The 12,531-nt window shown below is 38.5% G+C and overlaps 1 protein-coding gene and 1 long non-coding RNA gene across 2 annotated transcripts; one reads left to right on the forward strand and one right to left on the reverse strand.

Annotated features, from left to right (window-relative positions):
• Positions 1 to 752: 752 nt before the first annotated feature.
• On the reverse strand, positions 753 to 2,037 carry LOC145659452 (uncharacterized). The gene is made up of 2 exons (XR_014125668.1): positions 1,678 to 2,037; positions 753 to 815 (listed from the first exon to the last, which is right to left on the reverse strand). It is a non-coding gene; the product is annotated as an uncharacterized LOC145659452 (long non-coding RNA).
• Positions 2,038 to 7,278: 5,241 nt separating this feature from the next.
• On the forward strand, positions 7,279 to 10,344 carry plaat1l (phospholipase A and acyltransferase 1-like). Its single transcript, XM_027002431.3, has 4 exons — positions 7,279 to 7,480; positions 7,791 to 7,920; positions 8,031 to 8,284; positions 8,962 to 10,344. The coding sequence occupies exons 1-4, from the start codon at positions 7,472 to 7,474 to the stop codon at positions 9,025 to 9,027; spliced, it is 459 nt and encodes a 152-aa protein (XP_026858232.1). The 5' UTR covers positions 7,279 to 7,471; the 3' UTR covers positions 9,028 to 10,344.
• The last annotated feature ends 2,187 nt before the right edge of the window (positions 10,345 to 12,531 follow it).

The raw sequence follows: 12,531 nt of genomic DNA on the forward strand, positions 1-12,531 counted from the left end.
GCTAATACCTGCCACTAGAGAGCAGTATGCAGCTTATAAGATAAAGTTTGACAAGAAAAAATATTCAATATCTAGACCTACTGTCAACCTTAACTTCCCATTATTAAAGGACTGATAGTAGTAAACAGTGTTAACACAGTGTAACTTGGGAATGAGTGTGATATTTGTGATAATCACCCAGTTATATCTTGCTGGCTGAAATCACGGCGCAGTAGCTGGTTGAAGGGGACCAAACCTCACTAGAACACCTGACTTGGTTCCGTTTTACCAGCCACTAAGACGTGCTGGTTTAGAAGAGGTGAGGAGGCGCATGTAGTTATACTTGTTCACATGCACCATTTGCAGAGTTGATGAACTGAGGCATTGTGTGGAGAAAAGTGATTTTGCCCACTATTTGTTTAACATTAGTAGTGTTGTGTTATTTTTTTGTTCAGTATGTTCAGAAGAAGAAACATAAACAACTGCACATTTCCAAAAAACATTAGCTTTTTTCATGCTGCAACTAAGACATAGAGGGTAAATAGATGTGCCATTATGTCCTTATGGAAACTGCCCACCCAAATTAGCCTCCGCCCACCTGTCTTTCTATTTATAAGAGTAAACACTTTTCAGAGGCTGCACCTGTGCTCTGTCACTCAGGTTGTTCCATCACTGGTTATGGAGGATGTCATTCTGCTGCTGCCTATCATTGTGCATTCCGTGGAGGAACCTTCGCTGCATGCATGACGTGATCTTCATCTGTCATTCATATGCTGTCTATGATTGACCTGTCATTGACTTTGGCCTTCCTTCTCCACCACAAGTGTGCATTTAATCTCCACCCATACACACATGGAAAAAAACAAGATGGACAATTGGAAAAATGGTTACACACTGTGGCAAACATTATCTGTAGTGAAGACAATTGTGTATTTATTGATAATGTATCAAATCCCCAGTGACAAAAATTAGCTACGTTTAGCTACTTTAAACTCTTATTTAGCTAGTCAAAGTTGACTAATTGTTTTGTCTGTGTTAACGGATACTAAGCCATATCTTAGATATGAAGTGTACGATGATGAAGTCCCCATGAAACCACACACTTCCTTACATTCCATAGCTGCATTCATTATATGGGGATATAAGGAAGTATGTCATCTCAAAGAGTGAATAGTGAATCTCTTCAGCTCTCCTGTATTTCTTGTCATAATTTACAGACATACTTTTTTAAGAAATCCCAAAATGGAGTCTTAAGTTCCAGAGCGCTCTCTTAATTCCTGAAGATTCTTAAACAGAAGGCTGTTGAATACAATAAATAAAACATAAAGCGGGAAATAGATATAATTTTGGGTACACCATATGGCACATCTCTCCTATCAACCTCAAGATTTTCAGACATTTAATTCCCTTTGTAACACTGTTTAAATTATGTTTTAGTGGGCTTGGAGTGATTTCCTAGAATATTATCCTCAGAGAGTTTAACATTATCTGACCTAACAAAATTGGCTGAAGTGGTTTACTTTAGAACATTTTGAAATATACTCTATATACTCTGGCAAGCACAGAATCTCTCTGCCTTTTCTGTGCACCAAAAACCATTAATTGGCAAGCCCTACAACCACTTTTAAACATCTGAAATAAACCCCTCTCTTAAACTAATGTAAAATCTTTGAGTCTTGCTGCTGTGAAATGACTCACTGGACGCCAGCTGGTCCTTCATGTTACTTGCCCATTTCTTGCATGCTGGTCCCTCACCCGGAGTGCAGTATGAGTCTTACAGTCCAGTCTGTCCAGTCCTGCCGATGCCTGGTCCGTTGTGTTGCTATCCCGTCCATATCCTCCTCTTCTGCAGTTGCTTCCTGGATGGTATCCAGGCCAGGCCTGCCTTCTCTGCCTTTTCTATAGGCTGCCCTCCCCCTTGCTGGCGGCTTTCCACCTGTCAGTGTCCTTCAGTGGCCTGGGCCTGTCCTGTACCTCCTGTTCCCAGGCCTCAGCCCTGTGACAGGCCCAGCCAGCCTGTGAAATCACACCTCTCAGCTGTTCGCACTGCACTTCAGACACCCTATACCCACTGCTCCCTCTTACCCAGAATGTCAATGACTCCTTAAAAAAAAGGTGGGCTTTGGGGGGCAGGGTGGGCCCACAGACAACTGCAGAGAGCTTTTATTGGGACACTAGAGCAGAAAATGGTTCCAGGAGCACAGCTGAGAAAGAAGTTTATATTTTAGGCATGTCATTCTCAGGGGCGTGACTCTAAATACTCCAGTGATACATCCATCCTTCAGTGTAGGTTGTCTTATGCACTTGCAAATTATCTATGCAAAAGTACTTTAAATTATCTAGGTCTATGTCATCAATTATATTAGATTTTATTTCCATTAAAGTAGTACTTGTATCATGTTAATTTGAAGAAAATTACAGAAGGTCAAACTTTAACCCTTTTCATCTCACACTACTGCTGCCATGTACCCAAAACAAAAAGACCTTATGCTAAATCAAAGTCATTAAATGTGTAATCATATTTTGCTATTGGAGTTTGAGTGAAATCTTTCATGGTTAAGATTCTGAACATCATAACTTTTTTAAGAAAGTTGAACTCATTTATTAAACTGACTGTTGTGTTTTTCTCTCATTCAGGCTTATGGGCAAATTCATGGCATTCAAACCATAAATCCTGGCAAGTTCCAGTTCTGATTTTTACAGTGACCTAGTAGCTGCATTAGAGCAGGACAGCTGAAAGTGCCAGATGAACTCATGAATTCCCCTCTTTTCATTTCAGCCATTCCATCCAGTGGCTGGCAGATCATGTGCAAGGGTGCCCCGTCCAGGCCTGGAGCTGGAAACAGGAGAGCATAGGGAAATGTGAACATAGATGCACACACCTCAGTGCCACTAAGGTCAACACCTGTGTTCTTATCTCAGGATCTCAGGCAGAGTGGGGAAGTGAGGACAGAAAAAGAGAGAGACACACACACACAGAGAGAGAGGGAGCGAGAGAGAGGGAGAAAGAGAGAGAGATTGGGTGACTGAGAGCAAGTGTGTGTGTGTGTGTGAGAGAGAGAGAGAGAGAGAGAGAGAGAGAGAGAGAGAGAGAGAGAGATAAGCTATTAGAAAAGCTGATAGTTATAAACAATAAACAAAGTTATACTGATGCCCAACACTGGATCTATTTCAGTTCTACACAGTGGCTCAAAATAGACTTGGCTCATTATGTGTGTGAGTCCCGGAGGAAACACCATGAATGATCTGATTAAGATGACTTGTTGAGCATACTTTGGTTATGGCCCACTGACTTTGGGACACATTCCATGAAAGGCTTTCTCTCAAATGTCACAGCACACTTAAACTTCTCTAATCAATGGAACTAGCAAACTGGTTAATTCATTTTTTTTAAACAACACATTTGAAAACATGATATTCAAATGAACCAGTTTTTTCATGCAAACATTTAAAAAGAAAAATATGTTTGAAGAAATATCAAAATATTCTACATTTTACTAAGAACCTCTTAATCCGAGTCCTTCTTGCTGAAGTGCCCAGATTCTTGGTTGTTCGGCCAAGCTCATCCTGGTCAGAGTTTTAATGCCATGCTACAGAACATAGCTCATAATGGGCTTAGCCATCTTATTTTTAGATAATGAAACAGCTTGCTGGTGGAGTGATAACTTTGTCCTCCATTCAAGAACTCATCTGTTCCCCTGCTCAGCTTAGGCAAGGTTCCACCCTGTCATTTTAGCCTCTAATATTGTGCCTCACATGGCGCAATGCTTGTCCTCACTTTGCAAGATCATAAATCAAAATATGTTCTGCAGTGAGCACTGATCTTACCCACTGCAGTGTTCTCCCATGAGTGTTCAGGATCATTTCATTCACTTTCCACTTTCTTTGAGATTATATGTTTAAAATACCAAACCACAGAGCACAGCACCAATTATTGATATCTATTGCTTTAAGACTTACATCACATTGAAATAAATTGTAGCTAGGTCGTATGAAAAGGGTGACTGCCCATTTCAACAATTCCTTAAGAAAACACCATTTACTTACAGTATTACAGTAATTGCTTCCTTTAGTGCTTAATGCATCTGGTGCTCTAAGAGTGACTCAATACTACCTCAAGCCTTTGACACACAAATGACTCATTCACCAACCTATGCTGACTCATTAATGCCTGCAACATTAAAGGAAGTGGGGGTCCTGTGTGTGATGGCCAGTTGCTGGATTGGAGGTTGATACAGCTGTTCTCTAAGGGCCACACGAATGGTCCCTAAAAGGCCTTCCATTGTGTATGCTCCTGTCGCAGGGGTCAAAGGTACTGTAATCAACAGCTAAAGAACAGGTGGAGAGAGCATGTGCTGGTTTTTCCTTAGTTGGCCAGACTTTTATGGCATTCACCATGTTAGTATGGAAACGCTCATCTCCATGTGGGGTGTGGCTGATTAGTTGGTGAGCAGGATCATATATGCTTCCTCACTCGCTTCAGGAAGCTGGAACTTTCTCATTATAGACAGACACAAGCTGAATTAAAGGGATAAGGCAATATCTATTAAATCAGGTTTCGGTCCAGTGAGTTAGTAGTGGAGACACATTTACATTTACCACATTTAGCGAACGCTCTTATCCAGAGCGACTTACAAAAGTACTTTGTTGTTTAATCATAGAATATCCTAGTACAGTACAGTAGGTTAGAATCAAACATACCAATGAACTAGAATACTGTAGAATACAGGGCTGAATGCTGATGCCTAGAAGTACAAAATACATAAGGTCTATCTTAAACAATGATAAGTGCTATAAACAATAAGTGCCAGAGTTTGTTAAACAACATAAACAATACCCTACAATAAGTATTAATTTAGTCAGTCAATATGGGAGCAGTGTCAGTTGTCCTTTAAATATTCTGCAAATAGATGGGTCTTCAGTCTGCGTTTGAAGACTGCAAGGGACTCTGCTGTCCAGGTGTTCAGGTGTTCAGCAGAGACACAGGTGTTCAGCAGTGGACAGGAGCAGTGGACAGGAACACCAAACACACAGCAATGCCCACTTATAAGGGTGCAACACAAATGGTTCATCTGGCAACTGCACTCTAGAGAAGTGGATCAAGAAATCCGAATCAAGTAAGGAAGGTATGTGCTATGCCATATAGGCTCAGTGGCTGGCTAAATGCTAAAGACAGAAGTGCCAGCTGCTAGGTCACTTTGGAGATTTGAACCTTTGCCAGCTCATCCATTTTGACAAAATGTGAAATGCAGGAGAGGACTACACCCAAGGAAGCAGCTTAAAATGGGGAAAAAATCCTGAGTATTAAGTAGCCACGTCTCTGAAGTAATAGATTAATAGTTACCTTGGTGAAAGGTCAAAACTAAACCCCATTGCTGAGACTGCAGCCAGTCACCCTACTACCCCTCTCTCCACACAGTTGAAGAAGCAGCTGGAGTCCAGCCCCACCTCACACACCCTGTGGAGGACTACACATGGCCCACCTCACACAGCCTGTGGGGGACTACACATGGCACATGCAGCAGGTGCAGTTTGGCCCAGGAGCTCGCCTCCTCCAGTAATGTCACCTCTCTTCAAGGCCAGGCTGCTATTTCACCAGGATGTGATTAGTATTTGTGTCTCATGTGCTCCATCGTTGAAGTTCCTGCAGGCCTGATGAAGGGGAGGTGGGGGGAGCAGACATGCGCATTTAGTCCATTATCCAAATCTCAGGCATGCCATTCAAGCCCTTTTGTTTTGCTGGGCAGATGACTGCTGTTTCTTCATTGGATACTTGGTGACAGTTGTGAAGTCATCTGTTTGAAAAAAAAAAATTATTCTACCATGCATTCGTTATATGGATTTGTGGAGTGACAAGGCAAAATACATGAAGCCATGTGCATTTTCAGAATTCTTATACAAATAGCTAATTTAAAGCCCATCATCAGATTTACAACAAATATATTTTTGTCCAAACTACATTTTAAACCTGAAAGCAAGTTCTCTTCATGAGAACATATATGGTGAAAGAATCTTGTGGCAGTCAGTGGTGTATGTGCAGAGCAGTAGAGATCAATCAAGCCAGGCTATCACTCAACAGGCTTTCATCCCATTATGGTACTGACAGTTGCTGCCAATAGGAAAGCCCATATCTTTGAACCTCATCTTCAGTGCGACTGGTATCAGTATTTGGAACCTGGTCCTCTGCCAGTGCTCTTCCAGACTTTCTCATCCTCCTCCTCTCTTACCCTCAGTACTGCCTTAAAAGAGATTCTGACTAGGATGGGTGGAAATATTCCCCATACTCACATGTTTGGCTATCCCTCTGCATTTAGCTTACACTTTTATCCAAAGCAATGTACAATTATGACTGAGTACAACTTGAGCAATTGAGGGTTAAGGGCCTTGCTCAGGGGCCAAGTGGTAGCTTAGCAGTTGCAGGGCTTGAACCAACAACCTTCTGATTACAAGTCAAGTACCATAACCACTGCCCCTTATGCAAGAAATTCTACATTTAGCAAAGCAATAAATGTAGGGGTAGTGGATCAGAATGCTACCTGAGGACATTTCCTCTTACCCAGTTTACTTAATAAACTGTGCATAGTTTTAATGATTTATAGTTTACAGTCAACCTCAGAGCTCCTCAGCCCACCTGCATGCCATGGCCCGTTATTCTCACTATCATTTGTGCTTATTGTGTATTTATTCTATTTCCTATATATGGGGGAATGACATTATAATATGAACTGACTTGACTTGATTCACTTAGAAAGTTTATAAAGTCGCACATTTTTATATAATTTCAATAACGAGTAATCTCCTTTTCAGTTATTACTCTTGAGAAATAACTTAAGGTTGTATTTGTCATGCTGTTTGATGGATGCTACATAAGATTTGCATTAAGGGTTTTGCCCGTGTGAAGGTGATAAACAGATGTTTCCTGATGAAAAGAGAAGTTTAAGAATAACAGAAGAGAAAGACAACTTATGAAGCTATCTATCAGTGGTTTCATACCCCATCTGAATAGTAAGGCTGCAACTCTCATGATCTTTGGAGAACATATTACTCCAAACATCCATAACACCTTTTTATATATATATTTCCTGGTAAACAGCCTAACATAAATGTATATTATAGCTATCCATCATTTCAAACAACAACATAAAACAAAACAAGACAAGACAAGCATAAAAAACCCTAGCAGCAGTGCTACAAAGCAACAATGACCACAGGGTCATTACCCATAGTTCCTGGGTGTGGCTGTCAGGAGTAGTCTGGGTACTAGCATTAGGTGTACCTATTAAAAGTGCATTGTTGCATTGACTACTCACATGAATGAACACTGTCATAATATGTAAAAGTTTTGTAATAAAACAGTGGGTATTCTGGAGAACGCTGGTGTAGCTATTGTCCCCTGTAACCCCACTGATGCTTCAGTGTGTTTAAGGTTGTGAGAGCTCTCTCTAGAAACGGTGCTTTTCTGAGTTGCAGTAGATCCACATAGCCAACATCAATGGGTTCGGTAAGCTGTTTTAATAAATTATTGTGGATGCAGTTCATATTTTCTAATATGTATTATTGATTTAAAACAATTCATTAATAAGCTTGACTATGTATATATATTTTGATCAAAATGTATGTATTGATTAAAAAGTAAGGTTGTTTTTTTCAGGCTGTATATACAAGTGTGTTTTCACATTTTAATAAAAGGCAGGAGCATGTTAGAGACATTTATGCCATGCAAGTATAGGATGTAAAAGGATAAAGAATGAGTGTCTTTGAATCTCTTTAAGATGGTTAATTAATTATTTTAAATAAATCAACTTTTACAGCAAAACTCATGCCAGAAGTTTTACCCAGGAGACATTCTGGAATTCCCTCGAAACAAGTACTTTTCCCACTTTGGAGTATACTATGGAGAAAGGGATGGGGTTCCTTATGTTGCACATTTGACATGCAGGGGTAGGTGGTGTATATATAACTTCTTTAAATATATATGATTTTTACATATACATGATTATTTGTCTGCATAGCATTGCTGAAAAGCTTTATTGCCCTTCATCATATTTTAGACTCCGATACAAAGTTCCTGCTCTTTGGTCGTGCTTTGAACTCCTCTGTAAAGTTGGAACCAATTGACATTGTCGGCAAAAAGTACAAAGTGAATAATTACCTGGATGAGAAGCACCCACCACGAGACTTCTACTCCCACATCAAGCCGGAAATCGAAGATGCAATGACTAAACCAATCACCTTCGACATCCTGTTCCACAACAGTGAACACCAGGCAACACTCTTACGCTATGGAGTCAAAAAATCAGAGCAGGTGAGAAATTAATTTTATACAAATTATAAGTGAGATCACCAAGTACAATTTTTATATTTATTACATGTTCTGCTTTTTCCTTAATACAAACTCATGTTGAAACGGAAGTTAACAAAAACAGGTTTGCCACTTATAATATGGCCTCAGTCTGGTCTGATTTCTTACAGCACATATGTAGCTTCTGTGACGATTGGCCACCCTCCTGGCCTCCCTGTTTTATGATTTCTCTGTCGTGTTTTTGTTGTTGTTGTTGTTGTTGTTGTTGTTGTTGTTGTTGTTGTTGTTGTTGTTGTTTTCCTTCACTTCCCTGTTCCGTTCCTTGGTTTCGTTTTCCCCGCCCCTCGTCTGTTCCTGAGCTCCACTCCGTATTTTAGTTCTCCCTGTTATGTTCACCTGCGTCTGATTATCCTTGATTGTTTTGTTTATTTTAGCCCTGGCTTTTGTCTTTCAGTTGCGCTTGCCCCTCTCACTCGATTTGCTCTCAGTATTTCCCTTTTGCCCTTCGTGTTTGCTCTCACGCGCGCATTTGCGTTCTGCCTCTTGCCTCGTTCCTACTGAAAACGTGACAGCTTCATACTTGAATATGTTACTGAATTAGCCAAGATGATATGGCCAATGATTTGGACTGTAGAAAGCATTTCTTGTCTAATGTTTTTTCCCCCTCAATTTACTTCCAGATTGATAAAGTCTATGCGAAGATAGTTCCAACCTGGCGTGAACCGTTCGAGAAGAAAAGGTTTTGATTCAGAAAGTCTGTAATTATTGGAACCTGAACAATTCACACTGTCAACCACAAAAATATATATAATAATTAAATATGCGTATATAATATGACAAATAGATTACAGGTGAGTTACTGCAGTGTACTGTAGTAAAAGATATAGAGATAGTAAATATTGCAGTGGATGGTTTGGACAGATGTTCAAAGAGGTGGAAACAGTTTATATTAGAAAGAAAAATGAACAAAAAGGGAAATTAGTAGCATATATTCCTATGTTATGCATTTAAATATATTCAACCACATATACCGTTACTCCCCATATTCGTTACATAATCTATATTACCACTTGGTGGCAGAAGTGAGACATTCAAATTTTCTAAACGGTAATTTCTCTAAGAGCGCATCCCATAATCCATAATTTAACATGTGGATTCATACCGTGGATATGTGTGCCAAACTGATTACAAGCCTCACTTCCAACATTGTGAAGCTGAAAAAGGTATCATATATTGGATTACGGATTAGAATACATACATGGTTCAAAATTAAGGCCATGAGTTATTTGTATACTCATTTTTCTTCTGAGATATTTTAGTTGCAAGTTACCTCAAGTTGTACTATCGCCAATGTGAAAATTTCGTTTACTATTCTGTTCTCTGTCACAATTTTGAATCCTCTAAAAGGGGTATCAGAAATGTTATCTTCATGCTTAAACCTAGGAAATGATCGCTGACATCTGGAATATCAGAACAGTTTTAACTCCATCTCCACTTATATGCCATTTGAGATATAATACTTAACTCAATGTAATGCATTTACATTTATGGCATTTAGCTGACACTTTTATCCAAAGCAAATTACAATAATGACTAAATACAACTTCAGCAATTGAGGGTTAAGGGCCTTGCTCAGGGACCCAACAATGGCAACTTAGGCTTGAACTGGCAACCTTCCGATTACTAGTCAAGTACATTTACCACTGCTCTCAATAATACTTTACTTAAAATTTTCTTATATTTTAAAATGAACAGACATTTTAAATATTTTATTCTGAACAAAATTTTAATTTCAATGTTATAAATGTGATGTTTAACATATTTAGATTTTGGGATCCGGCATTAAATATTAATTGCCAAATACATTGCTTTTAAAAATTATCAAGTGCAGAAGCAAATTACATAATTTGTATGTCTGATTTTTATATTTAATCTTTCATTTAATTTCACTTTGGTTTCATTTAGAAATCAACTTTTTATACTTTTGTATTTCATTTAGAAACCAAAGCCCAACCACCCCTTACATGTATAATCTTGTGTAATAAATGCAAAGATGATACTGATTCTGGTTACATTTTTCCTACATCTCAGTATTGCCCTATTACTCGTTGGAATCTAAAGGAAGCCTTCAACCCACACTGACCTATTACACTTTGTCATTATGTACTCAGTCAATATTTTGCTTCTTAAAGCACACCTAAATTTTCTTTTACAAAACATATAGCACAGTATTACAAGTATTACAAGAATAACAAGGGATGTTCTAAGGGGAAAAAATAGTTCGCAATAAACCTCAATGATAATAAACCAATATAAGTTGTTTTTTCTATTATTTTGTCTATATCCTGTACTTCACACAAGGTTTAGACCTTCAGAGAAAACAGAAGAGGATGTTAAGTAGAGAATTTGGTATTTACTCACAGGACTAGATGTCAAGGAAAATATGTAATGAAAATAAATTTGGCCATGAAATCTTTAAGAGGAGGCTGCAAACAAACATTAGTATGAACATATAATATTACAAGACATATAAGTATTATTTAAGTATTACAGGGTCTGAAATGATCGCTGACATTCACAGTCAGAGTGATTATAGATCTCTGGTTAGTGGTGTGATTATTGATCTGCCTGTTTAGTGAATTGATTATATCTGTTTAGTGGAGTGATTATTGATCTTTGGTTAGTGGTGTGATTATTGATCTCTGGATAGTGGAGTGATTATTGGTCTCTCTGGTTAGTGGTGTGGCAGCACTAAGGTTTGCTGAGCGTGCACAAGAGATAAGATGGTGCACAGCCTGACTATTCACAAGAGTTAAGATAATGCACAGCCTGATTATTTCTGAAGCTATAGGTGGTTTCATATTTAAACACACACACACACACACACACACACACACACACACACACACACACAAAACGGGGAAAAAAATCAGGCTGGAACTTTAAAAAGTAGCGAAGGTATATCTGTGCAGAACCTTCTATTGGAGAGAAGGAGGGCCTTTCAGAAATGTTTTCTGTTTTATATTTTGCATTCAGACTGTATTCCCTTCTCCTGTTTCTATCCTCCATTCATACAGGGCATTCCAGACTGAAGTCTGAAATCAAAGCACAGTACTAGTGCTCCATATGATTAGCTACAGCCCCTTCATCTATTTGCTGCTGATTGTCACAGATAGTGACATAAACTCATACAAAACCACAATAATATAAGGCAAATATAAGTCAAATATATACTCAAGCTCTGTTTGTAAGACATAAAATACAGTTGTACAATGCCTGAGAACTCTACATACTGAGGTCACCAGCTTGAGGTGATCAGCAAGTTATTCCCTTTCAAATGTCAGTTAAAATAAATGGCCATTTTATCATCATTTGCATAATGTGCTTAACTATGCTAAATCTCATTGCCATCACACTCTGTGAAAAAGTTAATTGGTTTAGGCACAGTCACAGTGCCACCACATTTATGAGCTCCCTTCTATAATGAGCCTTCAATAATGCAACTGTCTCACTGTGTTTAGTGTGACACTTCAAAGTCAGAATCTTTAAGCCAATCTAGAACTGTATCATCGGCATCAAACACAACTCTTCTCATCAAGGCTGCTTTATAATTTAATGCCCTGACCTCACAATCAATAATGACAGTGAAAACAATCAACCCCAATTGCAAACCAAGTGATCAGCCTGTATTTTCTAGCCTGACTATTGCCTTTTGTGTAGTGCAAAGTAAGTTTTGATGTGCAAAAGTGCAATTTGCCTTTTCCCTTTCTTATGTAAATGCTAGGACTATATTTTCTATTTGTTTATATGCCCTTTTCTTTGAAAATGAGAACTGAAATTAAATATCAGTAGACAGTTCTTTCCAAGAACATTACAGGAAAAATTAAATAAGTCTAGATAATTAATGCTATTTTAATGCTTTTAAATATTATTTATTTATTTATTTAGCTTTGAAACGAAAAACCCCCCCCAGGAAATAAAAAGGAAAATCAGTCTGAACAAAACCACTGAATCGGAACAGCCATTTCGTCTGGTAAGTCCCTCTCTATTGTTTCTAGTGTGAATGGTAGATTATATTACATAATAAATTAATTGAAGAAGCTCTCTCTTGCAAGAATGTAGTTGCCAGCTCACACAATCAGTAGCAGTTTTTATTAACCATGAAACAAGTGAAAATCTGTTTTAATTACAGTCAGCAAAGTGTCACAAATGTGAAGATGAGATTTTTCTTCCTCCTAGAATCTGTGGTT

The sequence above is a fragment of the Electrophorus electricus genome, chromosome 10 (genome assembly GCF_041902795.1).
Source record: "Electrophorus electricus isolate QZ-2024a chromosome 10, ASM4190279v1, whole genome shotgun sequence".
NCBI classification, from domain to species: domain Eukaryota; kingdom Metazoa; phylum Chordata; class Actinopteri; order Gymnotiformes; family Gymnotidae; genus Electrophorus; species Electrophorus electricus.